At 41.8% G+C, this 18,699-nt stretch overlaps 2 protein-coding genes and 2 pseudogenes across 4 annotated transcripts; 2 read left to right on the top strand and 2 right to left on the bottom strand.

The window, feature by feature from the left end:
* Positions 1-337: 337 nt before the first annotated feature.
* On the top strand, positions 338-635 carry LOC134762119 (cytochrome c-like; annotated as a pseudogene).
* A 1,496-nt stretch (positions 636-2,131) lies between these two features.
* LOC112135434 (probable ribosome biogenesis protein RLP24) lies at positions 2,132-5,818 on the bottom strand (annotated as a pseudogene).
* A 1,176-nt stretch (positions 5,819-6,994) lies between these two features.
* Positions 6,995-11,787, bottom strand: LIPT2 (lipoyl(octanoyl) transferase 2). 2 transcript variants are annotated; one of them, XM_002822243.6, is made up of 2 exons: positions 11,322-11,787; positions 6,995-10,444 (listed from the first exon to the last, which is right to left on the bottom strand). In XM_002822243.6, exons 1-2 carry the CDS (start codon positions 11,785-11,787, stop codon positions 10,215-10,217), a joined length of 696 nt encoding a protein of 231 aa, XP_002822289.1. In that variant the 3' UTR covers positions 6,995-10,214. The 2 variants fall into 2 exon arrangements, with proteins under 2 accessions (XP_002822289.1, XP_024110516.1); XM_024254748.2 differs by having other exon boundaries at positions 10,325-10,444; positions 11,284-11,787.
* LOC129054357 (uncharacterized) lies at positions 10,183-16,461 on the top strand. 2 transcript variants are annotated; one of them, XM_054546056.1, is made up of 3 exons: positions 10,183-10,451; positions 11,087-11,295; positions 14,477-16,461. In XM_054546056.1, exon 3 carries the CDS (start codon positions 14,862-14,864, stop codon positions 15,909-15,911), a length of 1,050 nt encoding a protein of 349 aa, XP_054402031.1. In that variant the 5' UTR covers positions 10,183-10,451; positions 11,087-11,295; positions 14,477-14,861; the 3' UTR covers positions 15,912-16,461. The 2 variants fall into 2 exon arrangements, with proteins under 2 accessions (XP_054402031.1, XP_002822290.1); XM_002822244.3 differs by lacking the exons at positions 10,183-10,451; positions 11,087-11,295 and adding an exon at positions 11,850-12,056.
* Positions 16,462-18,699: the final 2,238 nt, after the last annotated feature.

Below are 18,699 nucleotides of genomic sequence, written 5' to 3' on the forward strand. Positions count from 1 at the left end.
TCCCAGCACTTTGGGAGGCCGAGGTGGGCAGATCACGAGGTCAGGAGATCAAGACCATCCTGGCTAATATGGTGAAACCCTGTCTCTACTAAAAATACAAAAAATTAGCCGGGGGTGGTGGCGGGCCCCTGTAGTCCCAGCTACTCGGGAGGCTGAGGCAGGAGAATGGCGTGAAACCGGGAGGCGGAGCTTGCAATGAGCAGAGATCGTGCCACTGCACTCCAGCCTGGGCGACAGAGCGAGACTCCGTCTCAAAAAAAAAAGAGTACACAGAGCGGGACGTCCGCCTTCTGAGTGGGAACCTTCCTAGTGCCAGCGACAAAAGAGAGAATTAAATATGGGTGATATTGAGAAAGGCAAGAGGATTTGTACTGAGAAGTGTGCCCAGTGCTACACCGCGGAAAACAAAGGCAAGTACAAAACGAGGCCTAATCTCCACCGTCCAGGCCATTGGATTCTCTTAAACAGATGCCAGTAAGAACAAAGGCATCACCTAGGGAGAGGATACCCTGATGGAGCATTTGGAGAATCCCTAGAAGTACATCCCTGGAACAAAAATGATCTTTGCCCACGTTAAGAAGAAGGCAGAAAGGGCAGACTTGATAGCTTATCTCAAAAAAGCTACTAACGAGTAATAATTGGCCACTGCCTTATTTATTACAAAACAGAAATGTCTCATGACTTTTTTATGTGTACCATAATTTGATAGGTCTCATACACCAGAATTCAGATCATGAATGACTGACAGAATATTTTGTTGGGCAGTCCTGATTTAAAACTAAGACGGGGTTGTAATTAAATGAATATGTTTGGTTTTTTGAATTTTAATAGTAATTGCGATTCAGTAAATGCTATCACTGTTTACTCTTTCTAAAGCTATGATTAGACTTTGTTAGTAATGTTCAACTTTCCAAAGATGGTGAATGCCATCTTAAAACTTATTGGAGATTGGGCCGGGTGTGGTGGCTCACACCTGTAATCCCAGCACTTTGGGAGGCTGAGGTGGGCAGATCACTTGAGGTCAGGAGTTCAAGACCAGCCTCGCCAACATAGTGAAACCCCATCTCTAGTAAAAATACAAAAATTAGCCGGGCATGGTGGTGCACGCCTGCAGTCCCAGCTACTCTACTCAGGAGGCTGAGGCAGAGGAATCACTTGAACCCAGGAGGCAGAGGTTGCAGTGAGCCGAGATCGCACCACTGCACTCCAGCCTGGGCAACAGAGCAAGACTCCATCTCAAAAAAAAAAAAAAAAAAACAAAACTTATTGGAGATTGGTTTTATATTTAGATTAATATAACTGGATATGTAAATATATTTAAACACTGGGGAAATTCCTTCACTGTCTCAGAACCAAGCAAGGTTCACCTGTGTTTTGTGTTCATTTGCTTCTTAAAGGCAAGGGTTGATGATAAGGTAGCAATGTATACTTTAAATTTTTGGCCTTAACTGTGCCAATCTAATTTGGATTCCCTTTATCTAAAATGGTTCCTTTTACTTATTGAAAGGCATTTTAGTGTGGTTTATGTGTAATATCAAATAAGGATTATTTAACACTTCTCACATTTTATAGATGATCTATAAGGTCAAATGCTTTAAAAATAGTAGCAAGTTAAACCTCAGTCTTCAATTCTTTACAATCTAAGTCAGACTAAGTTGTAATTTAGGACTGTCTTTAAACAGCCATTCAGAAACCTAAAACTGTAGAACTCCTGTGTATTTGTGATTGGGAATGGTGCTTTTGCCAACTTAAAAGGATTAAAGTAGAGGAGATATACACAAATTTAAAAATTATGTGTGATCATAAGACTTAATTAAAAACAAAATCACAGATGATGAAAAAAAGTATACAAAATTTTGTCCACATATTAGAAGTATGTAAAAATATGTCTGCTCATGATCAAATACTGAAAACACACATAAGTGAAAAGGATTGTGTTAGGTGGGAGTACAAGTTTTTTTAACTTTATAGATATTATAAAATGGTATGATAATATGATAAAAATTTGGTTAAAAAAATCAGATTTAGATTACAAAAATCTGGTTTCCATGGGAGTTTTCAGAGAGAGACTTTTTAAAAAATCACTTAATAAATCATTTATTTGTAAATCAACACATGTAGTATAAACCTAAGAATTTAGACAATTTTAATAACCCATAAACATGCTGATTCTATTTGCAGATTTAAATTTTGTATAAATAGCAGTCATTGCATACATACATCTTAACTGTTACTTTGTTTATAATCACATTTATGCTACCAATACTCCTCAGAAAAAAACAGATTCAACTTGGTTCTAGCTGAAGTATTATCAACTCCAAATAACGCTTTGAGGACCTCCAAAGGTAAAGTACTAATCCCTTTGGCCATTTATTGAGAGAGAGAGAGAGAGAGAGAGAGTTTTGAAGCAACAATGTACCCTTAGTAAAACTGCTGTGCAAAATTACCCCTCAGTCCTATTCTAAGCTTACAGTTCAGTTGATTTTATTGTCCTCACCTAAGTATATACAATTCACATATGGGAGAAAAACACTAAATCAAGATGATTATTTTCACTATTTTGCTTAAGATTCATATTTAAATATAAATCAAGAAGTTAATCTACAGTTTGAGAGATACTTTTTACATTAGAAATGTTTTTTAAAATGTTAAACTGATACATAATTGTAAATATGGTGTATGTACTATTTCACATACAATGTGTATCGATCAAATCAGTGTAATTAGCATGCTCATCAGCTCAAACATTTATCATTTATTTGTAGCAAGAACATTCATTAACTGTACTCACCCTACTGTGCAACAGGGCATCCGAATATATTCCTCCTAATTTAACTTTGTACCCATTAAAAGTGGTTTTGTGTGCAAATAACAGACAGATGTTCTACCCATACATTGTTTTCCAAAATTATTATGTGGCTTTTTAAAAGAAAACCACACAACAAATTTTAAAAGGCACTGAGATAACATCTGCTTCTAGATCACTGCTAGGCTAGAAAAATAAAGCTTGTTCTACCAGGAATCACAAGTTAGAACTGAGTATTTGCCAAAGCAGAAATTATATAGTGTCAGTCATTTCAGGCAAACACTATTCGGCTCTCATCCCCAATTATCTGTCAGAACAAATAAAACAGGTCAAAACAGTCCAGCATAACTGGGCTTCATTATATAAGGCCATTTTGTTCTAAGATGCTAATAAACCAAAATAAGACATACTAAAATCAAAATAGAAGATATTATTTGAGCTATTTTCATACAAACTGTTGGTTCCTTATATCCTCCCTTGTATAACAATAAAAGGCATATTTTACTGCAAAGAAAATTTTACTTAATATATATATCACTAGCCATAAATTTTTGAATGTCATTAATTACAGAAATATTGCCTAGTACCATTAACCAAATAGCATAACCATTTTATGTCCACATTTCACTTCTGTATTTACAAACATATCTATCAGTAAAGAGTTAACAATGAGATGCAATCTAACATCCATATTGTCTGATGTTTTGTAGACAGCAATGTAGATGATTTTTTAATCACCTTTCATTTGAGTGACCTTATATTAAAAAATAAGTCAATAATTTAGAGGTTCTAAGTCTCCAAAGGAGATTTTCAAATGTAAATATAGAAACGGTTATAGACAATGAGATTTTTAGGAAACCTCTTCCATGTCTGCATCCTGTTATAACTGTTGTATCATCTTTTCTTCCAGCTGCTTTCCTTTGCCTGCAAGAGGTGTCAAGATGAGTTTTGCCTGACTTCTTTGATGTCCTGAACTTTCTGTAGTCCTTTTTTTTTCTTCAATTTGTTCATTATAAATTTAGCTTTGCATTTGTTTGATCTTTTCAACTGTCTTCATTGCATCAGTAGTTTTATTCCATAGTTCTTGCCGGTATTTGACAGGCTCATTTCTGTATTTTTCAAATTCAAATGAATTATCTACTGTTAGCTCATTATTACCAGTTGCTTTACAGAATGCTTTAGTCCACCTAACCTTTCGAGAATTGCACTTATTTTAAAGTTTTTATGCCATTTGTATTTACACAATCTGAACACCTTGCAATAGCTGCAGATGAACATCATGAAGTGGTCAGGGTAGATGGGCCCCAAAGAAACTAACACTTCTCAGTACACATGCTGAGCTCGCATGGGCCTCCACTGACCACACACGGAGCTTGAGAGGAAGTCAAGAGGTATCTTGGTATTCCACATTCTGACCCTGTCATTCTTGAAGGAAAATGATGCATAATTTCTGAATAATTCAGAAAGAACATATAATCTTTCCAGTTAGTTTTTAAATAGTTCTGTTTATCAAATTTCTGAATTAACTTTTCTGAATTCAAGGGTTTCTAAAACCTGCCTTAAGCAAAAGTCTCAAACCTAGGTTGGGAACCATGTAACCCAGCCCAAGAAGGTACTTTAAAGTGTCTTAGAGTTGTTTTTCAACCTAGGGGAAACAACAGATTCCGTTAAATCCCGAAAAGGATTTTTTGTGTGTGTGAAAAAGGGCCTGATATACTAGGTTAGACTCAGGAGGCTTTAACAAGTTTTATCTTATGGGTAAATGGTGGCTATTTTCACAGATAACATCATTACTCCCATCCCTTACTACGGTTTATACAAAAGAGGCTGGAGAATAAGTACATTTTTACAGCCGGGTGTGGTGGCTCGTGCCTGTAATCCTACTTAGCACTTCAGGAGGCCGAGACAGGAGGATCTCTTGAGCCCAAGAGTTCGAGATCAGCCTGGGCAACATAGGGAGACCCTGTCAGAGACTTTTACACAAAGCGAGGTGCCTGATACCTGATCATGCTGCCAAAGCTGGCTCTGTTCAGTTTCCTGCCAGCCTCAGTGGGGGAACAAGACACTGGACTAGTAACTGCAGTTGGTCACGTCCTCACCCTCAGCACTCATTCACCAGACTCTGGACAATCTGTTTATTTTGAGGAAAAGACTCTGAACAAACAAGAGGAGGCTTTTTCAAAGGAGGAAAGCCAGGGTGTTAAATATCCTCCTTCATATGCTCAGCTTCCTTCCTTAAGGAAAGGCCCCAGTGGGAAACCGGAGGTGGGATCTGTCCAAGCAGGAAGGAGAGCCAGGAACCCGCAGCAGTAGCCTGACCTGATGCCACAGCTAGACCTCAGCCTAACTCTGGCCTCCTGCTCTACATCCTCCCGTTTTGCCTACCCACTGACCACCTGTTCCTGGGGGCTCCTCCTGCAGGCCTGCCTCACTTTATCTTCAGAGCCCACACTGGGAGCCCAGACTCACCCTGCCCTTATCAACAACATGACCTCTCTCACAAGGCACTTGGCCTCTTGGAGCCTCGGTTTTCTCATCCGTAAAATAACCTTGCCTATCTTGCCGGGTTGCCGGAGGAAGAGACTGCCAGAGGATGAGACAGTCATGATGTCCCATTCTGTGTCCCTGCACCATTTATTCTCTACTTCTCAGTCTACTTGGCCTACTCCTCCTTGCCAGCCTGTGCCTCACACAGCCTATGTCTCACACTTATCAGTTCTCTGCTCTCCTGTCTTAGAGCTTCTGCACCTAAACCTTCACTCATCTCACTCATGCTCCAGACCCAACTGCCTCTTGGCTCTCTCTGCTTGCCTCTCCCATGAGTATCTCAAACTTGATTTATCAAAAACTGAACTCATCATCTTCCTCTCCAAACTTGGTCCTTATCTGGTGTTCTCCATCCCAGCAGTATCTTTAGCATCCATCCACCCAGCTGCTCAAGTAAGAAACCTTGACTCTACCCCAACATTCATGGATAGCAGCAGCAGTGGTAGGAGCAGCAGCAGCAGCCATTTTCCACCAGGTGGCCTGGGAAATAGAGAAAGCTGGACTGAAGCGAGACAAAATGAAGCAAACACATGCCACAAAGCATGACAGAGAGTGGGAGGGAAAATACCTAAGTTCCTAAAGAGCTTCACACTCTGGTTCTGTTCTTCAGCTGCTTCCTTACTCTTGGATTCTATGAGACTCCAGTACCTTTTCCAATAACCCCCACCCTTGTTCTTTTTTTGGGCTTATGTTAGAATTGGGTTTCTACACTTACAAATGTGAGTTCTGATTAATATAAACAATTACATTAGTTACAGCAGGCTAGGTTGTGCTGTGACATATAAGTGGCTGAACTCCAATGCATGTCCATCGTCAGCAGGGGGCTCTGATCATTGCAGTCCCTCAGGAAGCAGCCACCATCTTCAGTGTTGTTGGTCACTGTTCCAGAGGGAAACTCTGAAGGGCCTGGCACCAGCTAGTCAATGCTCCAGCTCAGAAGTGACATGCCACTTCCATTCATAAATTAACCAGAAGAAGTTAACCTTGCCCCTACTCACCCATGTTGGGGCCACAAAGCACAATCCTGCCATGTGTCCAGAAAGCAGACAGCCAGAAATATTTGGTGAAGATTAAAAACTATCATACATTTTCTGCTGCCTATTCTATGCCAGGCCCTGAGGCAGGGGCCAGGGACACAGGAATGAGTAAGTCATGGCCCTTCCTTAAAGGGCTCCCAATGACTACGGTATAAAACCAATACTATGATGGGTCCACTGAGACTCTGCTGTGTCTCAGAACAAGGAAATGTCTAGATTAGGGGTCACCAACTCAAATGCCTACAGGGGCCAGGAAGCTAATGTCAACAAGTGGGGAAGAGAGGGGACGTGCTGCAGGTAACTGGAAAATGCAATTTTAAAAACATACCTGCTTCTGGCTGGGCATGGTGGCTCATGCCTGTAATTGCAGCACTTTGGGCGGCCGAAGCGGGTGGATCACTTGAGGCCAGGAGTTCAAGACCAGCCTGGTGAAACCCCGTCTCTACTAAAAATACAAAAATTAGCTGGGCATGGTGGTGGATGCCTGTAATCCCAGCTACTTGAGAGGCTGAGGCAGCAGAATCGCTTGAACCCAGGGCGACAGAGTGAGACTCCGTCTCACACACACACACACACACACACAAAACAACAAAACCATACCTGCTTCCAATTGTCAGGCAGATGGCCCAATGTTTCCAGATCTCTCTAATTTTCATGAGAAGCCAGAAAACCAAATTTTTACATGACAATTTCCCATTTTTTAAATGTTGGTAATTACTAAACTTATTCAGATACATACACACATACATAAAATCCCATAAGCCAAAGAGAACACGTCTGCAGGCCAGCACCATGAGGGCCAGTTTGTATCCCCCAAGTCCAGCACAGGAAGCAACAGTTTCCTGTACTCTGTGCTGGTCTGTCCACACCAAGACTGCTGTGCTCAGCCATGAGCGCTGCACCTAATGGGACACACATGAGCTGGGGCTGGTGCACACAGAGATGGGCAGGATGGGAGGAGACTTTAAATAGTTCAATTCCCCTTAATCGATATTTTCAAATAGCCTTGTGTATGTCAAGCCCAGTGCTACATGCTGGAAATGCAGAAGGAAACAAGGCAGAAGCAGCTCTACTCTTGCGGAGCCTATTGCCTTGAGGGGAACTCAAAGGATCTGGGGATAATTTCCCTGGAGAAGGCTCATGGAGGACAGATGGTAATAATAATGATAAGATTTACTGAGCTTTTACTCTGGGCCAACATTACCCTCAATGCTTTACCTGTAATTATGTCACCTAATTCTTACCACTATCCTTGTTTCATGTAATGAAACTGAGGTTCAGGAAGGTCACGCAAATCAGCCACTACAACTGTGTACAGATTCTCTATGGTCCAGAAGAATGGAACAGGCTGTCAAATGAGAGCACATACTTAAGAGGCTAACAGAGTATGACCGTATGTGGCATTATAAACAAGTGCTGAGTACATGTCTATTTCTTTTCCAGTCTCTGGAAGCATTCAAGAACAAGTTGTATGGTCATTTGTTAGGGTTGCTAGAGAGGGAGGCTGAGTATCAGATAGGTAGAAACACTGTGCACGGCCTTCCATCTATGAGAATCTAACTCCACTTTTCCTGGAATAATTATTTTCCTTTTTGGCAATAATAACACAAAGTAATTATCAATGACTCCTCACTCCCACACCCCTACAACAGCAGCAGTAGCCCTGTGGATGGGAAACTAAGGCCCAGGAAGAATATGGACCAAATTACAGGTGATAAACCATCAATCAAGTAATATTGATGGAATGTCCATGACACATAAACCATATTGTTCCAAGCTCTAAATCAGTGTGCACAGCAGAAAAAGAGCATGAGAAAGGGGCTTATGCCTAAGACTCAGTGCTGGCTTTGGCATTAATTTACTTTGACTTTGAGGTTTTTCCTAAGTCTTGCTTTCATCTCTTTACAATGAGGGGGTAGGAATATACCTCTAAAGTCCTTTTCAGCTTGAATAATTGCTATAAATTATTTGCATTAAAAAAATCAGACCTCAGATGTAGGAGGATTCATCTTTCTTCCTAGAAGCCAGTGAGACCACAGAACCCTGGGAGCTCAAAAGGACTTTAGATGTGAGAATGGTCGGTCCTCATGTGACCAATGAGCACTTTTAAAATGTGGCTAGTCCAAAATGAGGTGTGCTATAAGTGTAAAATACACACTATATTTTGAAGACTCAGCATGAGAAAAAGAATATAAAATATCCAAGAAAACATTCATATTGCTTTATATTGATATTTTTGTATACTGGGTTAACTAAAATATTAAAATTAACATCATAGACCAGGCATGGTGGCTCACACCTGTAATCCCAGCACTTTGTGAGGCTGAGGCAGAAGGATCCCTTGAGCCCAGGAGTTTGAGACCAGCCTGGGCAACATAGCGAGGCCTCATTTCTTAAATAAAATAAAATAAAAATAACATCACCCATTTCTTTTACCTTTTTAACATGGATCCTAGAAAATGTCAAATTACAATGTGGCTTGCATTGTATTTCTATTGAACAGCACTGGTTTAAGGAGAAACTGAAGACCAGAGAGTAAACGACTTTTCCACAGAGCCAGAACTGGAACCAGGGTCCCCTGACTTCTCATTTGAGGCTCTTTCCACTCTTAATAGGCTGTGGTGGCCATTCTTCAAGATGGCCCCTAATAATCCTCACCTCGCCCTAGTGAAGTCCCTTCCACACTGAACAGGGCTCATCTGTTAGAAGACTACAGAAATGCCTGTGTGACTTCTGAGGCTGGGTCATAAAAGACAGTGTGGCTTCCAGCTTGTCTTTCTTTGGCATGACTTGCTCTAGGGGAAGCCAGTTGCCCTGTCATGAGAACAATTAAGCAGCCCTATAGAGAGGTCCACATGGTGAGGAACTGAGGCCTCTTGTCAGCAACCATAACCAACCAGGCAAGTGAGTGCACCATATGGGGCGCTGATCCTCCAGCCCAGCCAAGCCTTTGAATAAGTGCAGTTCCAGCTGACATCTTAACTGCAAGTTCGTGGGAGACCCCAACCTAGAAACACCCAGCTAAGCTTCCCCCAAATTCCTGACCCACAAACGAGATAATGTTTACTGTTAAGTCACTAAGTTTTGGTGATTTGTTACACAGCAACAGATAATATGCAGCCTTACAAATTTAGAGGTCTCATATAAGAAAAACTCACTTCTATCTTTGGCATTTGTACAGTGTGAGAAATTATTCTTATCCTTCCTGCAGTCTTTAGCCTAGCTCAGGGTAACCCAACTAAAAACTGCTAAATTATCAAACTTGGGGAATCAAACCTAGGAAGGTAAGATCCCATTTTATTCTTCGAAAGTTCTTCCCTTTTCCCTTTATTGCAGAAAGAACCCAGGTCTCTTGAGAATGAAAAAAGCACTACATCACATCACCTTCACCTGGGCCATTCAGAGATTTGATTCCCACAAAATCAAAGGAACTAGAGCCCAGAATTGCTCAGTTAGACACAGTATTGAGGAAGCAACAATCGAGAAATGACAATCTATGACATCAACAATCGAGAAATGACAATCTATGACATCTGAATTTCTCTAAGCTGAGACACTGCTGTCAATAGCAGTGCTAATGTTTTATATAGCGTGTGTTGCTTTTCTCACTGTTGTCACATCTAGTATCTCTGAGGTAGGTGGGGAAGATATAAATAAAACAGGATACATATGAAAACAGTGGCTCAGAGCTCATGGTATGTCCTTAGTTTCATGATCGGTGAATGACAGGCCAGGTCTAAAATCTGGGTTTCAGTAGGTGACTCAAGTCAGACTTCGTGCTTCCCAAGGCAGGAGCATCCTGGCTGTTATAACATGAGTACTCTTCAGTTGGGGCTGTCCTCTGAGATCAGTGTGCACTTGTAGATCTCCTTAAAGGCCACAAGGAAAGGTGGCATTACTTCATCCACCGTGACGTGCCTCTGGAGCTCCTTACTCAAGGAAGTGACGCCTGTCCCAACCAGTCCACAGGGCACGATGTGCTCAAACCACGTGAGGTCGGTAGAGCAGTTGAGAGCCAGGCCGTGGGATGTGATGTGCCTTCCACAGCGGACTCCTGCAAGGCAAGCCAAAGGGTCTTAGAGTAGATACCCTCCACTCTCCGGGCTTTGGTGTCCCTCTCAGGGCAATGAGAGAACTGGACTAGATCACTGGTTTTCAAATTTTGTTTCTGGAGAAACAAGGGATTGTACCCAGAAGGGAAAAGGAAACAAATGAAAGGAAGGGGTGCTTGGCTTCAAGACAGTGCACTCATCATGAGGATTCCAGGAAATGTCTTTTAACAGATTCCAATACTTAAAAAAAAAAAGTTTGGGGACGGGGACAGTGGCTCACGCCTGTAATCCCAGCATTTTGGGAGGCCAAGGCGGGCGGATCACGAGGTCACGAGATCCGCCCTGGCCTCCTGGCTAACACGGTGAAACCCCATGTCTACTAAAAATACAAAAAATTAGCCGGGCTGGTGGTGGGCGCCTGTAGTCTCACCTACTCTGGAGGCTGAGGCAGGAGAATGGCGTGAACCCGGGAGGCGGAGCTTGCAGTTAGCCGAGATTGCGCCACTGCACTCCAGCCTGGGTGACAGAGCGAGGCTCCCTCTCAAAAAAAAAAAAAGTTTGAACATTAGCACCCTTATTTGCCATGACATTGTGATTCGCAGGAAGTAACCTGGCAATTCACTTCTCTTTGTCTCTCTTCACAGAAATGCGTGTTGGACTGATGTGAGGAGCCTTCTGCTTCTGAATATACGATATCTGAGGAGAGACTTAAAAACTCAAACGCAGCGGGTAGTTGTGATTCAAAACCCGCGCTAGACACGCCTCCTCCCGGCCCGAGCTCTACCCTCACCTCCATTGGTCCAGCCCCGTCAGACCCCGCCCCCAGGCCTCAAGCTCCGACCCCGGCTCTCAGGTACCGCCTCGCGCCCCGGCGCTCACCGATCGCGCAGATCTTGCGATCGTCCAGCCAGACGCCGGTGTAGGGCGGGGGCCGCGCGCGGGCGTCCTGCAGGCCCTGGAGCTCGCACAGGCGCACGGCGCACGCCTCCAGCGACGCTACGTGCATGCGCAAGCGCAGGCCGAGACGCCGCAGGTCAAGCACCGGGTGGCAAAGCAGCTGGCCCGGGCCGTGGAAGGTGGCCAGGCCACCGCGGCCTGTGACGCGCACCTCGGCGCCCAAGGCCCGTAGCCGCGCAGTTTCCTCGGGCGTCAGGCCGCCGCGCAGCCCGGCCGTGTACACGGGCCCCGCGGGCTCGCAGAGCAGGAGCGCGCCCGCCTCAGTCCCCGACGGGTCCTCAGTGCCTGGCTCGGCCTGCAGCCGCCGCAGCCAGCGGTCCTGCAGCCCCAGTAGCTCGGCGTACGGCACCCGACCCAGGCGCACCAGCCGAACTGCGGGTTGCCGCATCGTCCCCGCCGCGGCGTCCGCGGGGCCCCGCCCTCTCCCTGGGCCTGGGGGCGTGGCCTGAGGGGCAGGGACTCAGGGGCACACCCCGAGCCGCAGCTCCCAGGTGCGTGTTAAAAGCTGGAGCGGGGATGTGTGCTCTCACGACCAAAAGCGCGGGGCCGGCCTCATCGGTTCATTCAACAACCAGTATTTAGTGCCTGCTAGCTCTGCAGGCCCTTCCCTAGGCGCTTGATACAGCGGTGCATAGCGTATGAGAAAGATCTGTCCTGGTAAGCTTACATTCTTACAGCAGACGATAAGTATTTTAAGTATTAAGTAAATGAGGTTATTTCACGTATGAGGTGTTAAGTGCTATGAAAAGAAAAATAAAACGGGGTAACGTGGTGTGTCCTGTGTTGAGCCCCTGGGGGACGCAAGAGGGAGATTAGCTTGCCTACAAGGTTATTGGTGGAGGTAGGGAGAACTTAAATATCAGCACCTGTAAGAAAGTGAAGCAAGCAGGAATTTGTAGGCAGGGGAAGAAGTTGGCCTGCAAAACAGTTGCAGCAGAGGCCTTGACCAATCCCAAGGCATGCTTGGCGCCTAGGATGACCCTTCAGAGTAGTTCCACATTAAAGCAAGGGGGCCAGAAACTCGTATCCTTGCATTGACCAGTCATGGATACAGGCTACACCTGGGGAGGAGCTGTGATTTTTTTTTTTTTTTTTTGCAAGACTGCTTCCCTTGGTGGAGGGCGGCCCCCAGAGAAGGACTCAGTTGTGAATCATCAGCAACCAACTCCAGAAGCTGAGGGAATGACTGTCTAGGCCCTGAGGGGGTGTCTGGACCACAACATCAGCTATGTTGCATTTAGAATATCATTTAAACAAGTCTGAATTCAATGAACTTTTACTGAGGACCTTTCAGACACCATAGGTGTCTGAAAAACATTTCATAAACATAGACATAAAGATCCTAAGCAAATATTAGCAAATCAAATCCAGCAATTTATAAAAGGATTAATACATCATGATGAAGTAGGGTTTATCCCAGGAATGCAAGGTTGGTTTTGCATTCTGAAATCAAACAGTGTAATTTACCTTAAAAGAGAAAAGCCTTCATTGGAAGGAATAATAAAACAAAATTTTTTTTAAAATTAAAGCTATTATTATGTTAAAAAAACACAGATAAATCTGTTGGCAAAAATAAACACCTCTTCTGACCAAAATACTTAGCAATCTAGGAATAGAAGAGAAGTTTTCCAGTCTGATGAAGGGTTCAAATTATCAATCAGGGTTTGGACAAGAGAAATCACGTATGTACTATTTTAATTAAATGTTTTATTTGAGAAAATTGGACACTCATATGCAGTTGTAAGGAATAATACGGACAGATTATATGTACCCTTTACCCAGCTTCCCCCAATGGAAACACCTTGCAAAACTGTAGTACAATATCACAACCAGGATACTGACATTGATACAGTCAAGATGCAGAACATTTTCATCACCACAAGGATCCCTCATGTTGCTCTTTGTAGTTACACTGCTTCTTAATTCCTGGCAAACGTCTGTGTTGTATAGATGGAATCATACAGAATGCAACCTTTTAGAGTATTTTTTTCACTCAGCATAATTATCTGGAGACTCATCCAAGTTGTTGCATGTATCAATAGTTCATTTCTTTTTATTGATGAGTAGTAGTCCATAGTATGAATGTACCTCAGTTTGTTTAGCCATTCACTCACTGAAGAACACCTGGGTTGTTTCTAGTTTTCAGATATTCTGAGTAAAGGTACTGTAAACATTTGTGTACAGGTTTTTGTGTGAACATAAGTTTTCACTTCTCCGGAAGAAATGCCCAGGAGTGCAGTTGCTGGGTTGCATGGTAGTTACATGTTTCGTTTTTTAAGAAACTGCCAAAATGTTTTCCAGAGCGGCTGTACCATTTTACATACCCACCACCAGTGTATGAATGATCCAGTTTGTCTGCATCCTCATGAGCATTAGCTTTTATTTTAGCCATTCTAATAGGTGTGTGGTGGTGTCTTATTGTGATTTTAATTTGTATTTCCCTATTGACTAATGATGTAAGACATCTTTTCATGTGCTTATTTTCCATGTGTATATTCCCTTCAGTGAAATGTCTGTTCATGTCTTTTGCCCATTTTCTAATTAATTGTTTTTTGTACTGTTGAGTTTTGAGATATCTTTATATATTCTAGATATTAGCCCTTTGTCAAATATGTGCTTTGTAAATAGTTTCTCACAGTGTATGGCTTATATTTTCATCTTCTTAACTGTATCTTTTGCAGAGCAAAAGTTTGTCATTGTGATAAGGTCCAATTTATCCACTTTTCCTTTTATTGATGCTTTTGGTTTAATAACTCTTTGCCCAGCCCTAGATCCTGAAGACATTCTACTGCCTATTTTTTTTAAGATTTTTTATTTTACATTTAAGTCTATAATACATTTTGAGTTAATTTTTAAAATAGGTGTAAAACTTTGGTTGTTGTTGCTGTTGTTCCTTTTTGTTTGTTTGCATATGTATGTTACATTATGCCAACACCATTTGTTCAAAAGGCTATGTTTCCTCCATTGAATTGCTTTTATGCCTTTGTCAAAACCTGTTGGACATATTCATGTGATCCTATTTCTAGTTTCTGTATTCTGTTCCATTGATCTATGTGTTTATTCCTCTACCAATACAGGCTGAGCATCCATAATCTAAAAATCTGAAATCTGAAATGCTCCAAAATCCTAAACTTTTTGGGTACTGACATTATGCCACAAATGGAAAATTTCATACCTGACCTTATGTGAGTTGCAGTCAAAACACAGGTGCAAAAGACACAGTTCATGCAACATCCCCAACGGGAAAAAGACCCTCCCCACTCTCTTCTGCTGCAGTTTTTCTGCTCACACCTGGATTTCCCCATGCATTCCCACAAAAGGTAATTAAATGGCACGTGTGCAGGCTGGACACGCCAACAACAGGTTTCCCACAATGCCCCACATGGGGCCAAGACCTATGTGCATTACTCGCTGCATTTTTTTGCTTATTCTCTGCTGTGTGGTGTAAATATATTGTTGAAAATGTCAAAAAGACCTAAAGATACCCCTGTGAATACCAGTGATAAGAAAAAGAGGAAGCATTTATGTTTATCTATAGCACAGAAAGTCAAGTTGTTGGAGAAACTGGACAGTGGTGTAAGTGTGAAACATCTTACAGAAGAGTATGGTGTTGGAATGACCACCATATATGACCTGAAGAAACAGAAGGATAAACTGTTGAAGTTTTATGCTGAAAGTGATGAGCAGATATTAATGAAAAATAGAAAAACACTTCATAAAGCTAAAAATGAAGATCTTGATCGTGTATTGAAAGAGTGGATCCGTCAGCGTCGCAGTGAACACATGCCACTTAATGGTATGCTGATCATGAAACAAGCAAAGATCTATCACAATGAACTAAAAATTGAGGGGAACTGTGAATATTCAACAGGCTGGTTGCAGAAATTTAAGAAAAGACACGGCATTAAATTTTTAAAGATTTGTGGCAATAAAGCATCTGCTGGTCATGAAGCAGCAGAGAAGTTTACTGGCAAGTTCAGTGATGGTGATGAACAAGATGGTAACTTTGAAGGATTCTATATGTCACGTGAGAAAAAAATAATGTCTGACCTCCTTACATATACAAAAAATATACATCCAGAGACTGTCAGTAAGCTGGAAGAAGAGGATATCAAAGACGTTTTTAACAGTAATAATGAGGCTTCGGTTGTTCATTCATTGTCCAATGGTGAAGTAACAAAAATGGTTCTGAATCAAGATGATCATGATAATAATGATAATGAAGATGATGTTAACACTGCAGAAAAAGTGCCTATAGACGACATGGTAAAAATGTGTGATGGGCTTATTAAAGGACTAGAGCAGCATGCATTCATAACAGAGCAAGAAGTCATGTCAGTTTATAAAATCAAAGAGAGACTTCTAAGACAAAAAGCATCGTTAATGAGGCAGATGACTCTGAAAGAAACATTTAAAAAAGCCATCCAGAGGAATGCTTCTTCCTCTCTACAGGACCCACTTCTTGGTCCCTCAACTGCTTCTGATGCTGCTTCTCACCTAAAAATAAAATAAAATACAGTGTACAGTAACCTTTTAGTCAAAACAGCATCATACTTGGAAACTGAAAGCCTACTGCTATTTGTTGTTGTTGCTTAACAGCTGATACAGGTATTCTGGTGACACTACTGTGCTGGCTTACTTAACCTGAATACACTGTTTTTTTCATTGTATTACTGGTTTGTCATTTTTTTTTTACTGTTAAGTACTTATATGTGAATAAGTGTAAAAAAATGATTGCTTATCGGTAACGTAAAAATTCAGAATCAGGAATGATGGTGATGCCAAACAATCACAGATCGTCCACATGGGTGGTGGAGATGTTAACACCTTTGCTTTCTGATGGTTCAGTGTATCCACACTTTGTTTCATGCCAAAATTATTTAAAATATTGTATAAAATTACCTTCAGGCTATGTGTATAAAGTGTATATGAAACATAAATGAACTTCGTGTTTAAACTGGGATCTTATCCTCAAGCTAGCTCATTGTGTATGTGTAAATATTTCAAACTAAAAAAAAAAAAAAAAATCTGAAACACTTCTGGTCCCAAGCATTTCAGAAAAGGGATATTCAACCTGCCCTGCAGTCTTGATTGCTGTAACTATATAATAAATCTATAGAAATAATAAATATATATTTATTCTATATAATAAATATATAGAAATCAGGTAGCCTGATTGATCCCACTTTATTTTTTCCTCAAAATGGTTTTAGTTATTCTAGTTCCTTTGCCTTTCCATACAAATTTCAGAATGATAAGTATGTCTAAAAAATACTGTTGGGGCTGGGCGCGGTGGCTCATGCCTGTAATACCAGCACTTTGGGAGGCTGAGGCAGGTGAATCACAAGGTCAGGAGATTGAGACCATCCTGGCTAACACAGTGAAACCCCATGTCTACTAAAAATACAAAAACAAAATTAGGCGGGCGCCTGTAGTCCCAGCTACTTTGGAGGCTGAGGTGGGAGAATGGCGTGAACCCGGGAGGTGGAGCTTGCAGTGAGCCGAGATTGCGCCACTGCACTCCAGCCTGGGTGACAGAGTGAGACTCCATCTCAAAAAAAAAAAAAAAATACTGTTGGTAGATCTGGGTTGGTGGCCACAAAAAAAATCTTGTTGGGATTTTTATAGGAATTGCATTATACTTTTATATCAACTTGGGGAGAATTGACATATTTGCTACATTGGGTCTTCCAGTCCATGAACACAATATCTCTCCCCATTTATCTAGATATTCTTTGACTTGTTTCATCAGCACTTTGTAGCTTTCAGCACACAAATCATGTGTGTGTTTTGTTAGATTTATACCTAAGTATTTCACTCTTTTTTGAGTGATTGTAAATGGTATTTAAAATTTCTGTGTCTGCTGCAAGTATATAGAAATGCAGTTGATTTTTGGCTGGGCGCGGTGGCTCATGCCTGTAATCCCAGCACTTTAGGAGGCCAAGGCGGGCGGATCACCAGGTCAGGAGATCGAGACCATCCTGGCTAACACAGTGAAACCCCGTCTCTACTAAAAATACAAAAAATTAGCTGGGCTTGTTGGCAGGCGCCTGTAGTCCCAGCTACTCGGGAGGCTGAGGCAGGAGAATGGCGTGAACCCGGGAGGCAGAGCTTGCAGTGAGCCGAGATCGCGCCACTGCACTCCAGCCTGGGCGACAGAGCAAGACTCCGTCTCAAAAAAAAAAAAAAAAAAAGGCGGTTGATTTTTTGTATATTTATCTTGGGTCCTACTTTTTACTAAACTCACTCATTAGTCCTATGAGTTTTTTGTAGATTCTTTAGGATTTTCTGTGGAGACCATCATGTCATCTGCAAATTGGGACAGTTCTATTTTCTTCCTTTCTGATGTGTATGCCTGTAATCACCCCCACCTTTTTTTTTTTTTTTTTGCCTTAGAGCACTGACTAAAACTTTAGCACTATGTTGAATAAGAGTAGTAATAGCAGACATCCTTGCCTTGTTTCCAGTCTTGGAGGGAAAACATTCAGTCTTTCACCATTAAATATAATGTTAGCTATAGGTTTTTGGTAGATGCTTTTTATCAAGCTGAGGAAGTTCTCCCTTTACTGCAATTTTTCTCAGAGTTTTTATCATGAATGGTGTTGAAATTTGAGAAAATTTTTTGTGTACTGATTGATAGAATCGCAGTTTTTCTTTAGCCCATTAATGTGTACATTACACTGACTGATTTTTGAATGTTGACTAGCCTTGCATAGCTGGAATAAATCCCAGCTGTATAAATCTTTTACTACTTTGTTGCATTTGATTTGCGAATATTTTGTTAAGGATTTTTTGCATCTAAGTTTATGAGGGATATTGCCTGTAGTTTTCTTTCTTTTGTACTTCTTTGCCTGATTTGAGTAGAAGGGAAATACTAGCTTCATAAGATGAATTTTTAAATCTTCAACTTTTAAGTTCAGGGGTACATGTGCAAGATGTGCAGTTTTGTTACATGGGTAAAATTGTGCCATGGTGGTTTGCTGCACAGATCATTCCATAACCTAGGTATTAAGCCCAGCATCCATTAACTGTTCTTCCTGATGCTCTCCGTCTCCCCACTCCACCTCCGATAGGCCCTGGTGTGTGTTGTTCCCCCACCCCATGTGTCCATGTGTTCTCATCATTCAGCTCCCACTTGTAAGTGAGAACATGCGGTGTATGGTTTTCTGTTCCTGCGTTAGTTTGCTGAGGATAATGGCTTCCAGCTCCATCCATGCCCCTGCAAAGGACATGATCTGGTTCCTTTTTATTGCTGCATAGTATTCCATAATGTATATGTACCGCATTTTCTTTATCTAGT

This window comes from Pongo abelii, chromosome 9, assembly GCF_028885655.2.
Source record: "Pongo abelii isolate AG06213 chromosome 9, NHGRI_mPonAbe1-v2.0_pri, whole genome shotgun sequence".
Taxonomy (NCBI): Eukaryota; Metazoa; Chordata; class Mammalia; order Primates; family Hominidae; genus Pongo; species Pongo abelii.

What these genes read in the sequence shown, in the direction of transcription:
- LIPT2 (XM_002822243.6), bottom strand. Translation starts at nt 11,787, where the DNA reads ATGCGGCAACCCGCAGTTCGGCTGGTGCGCCTGGGTCGGGTGCCGTAC. An exon ending in TCGCAAGATCTGCGCGATCG is followed by an intron (nt 10,445 to 11,321) that starts GTGAGCGCCGGG and finishes CTTGCCTTGCAG; the next exon opens with GAGTCCGCTGTGGAAGGCAC.
- LOC129054357 (XM_054546056.1), top strand. Translation starts at nt 14,862, where the DNA reads ATGTCAAAAAGACCTAAAGATACCCCTGTGAATACCAGTGATAAGAAA.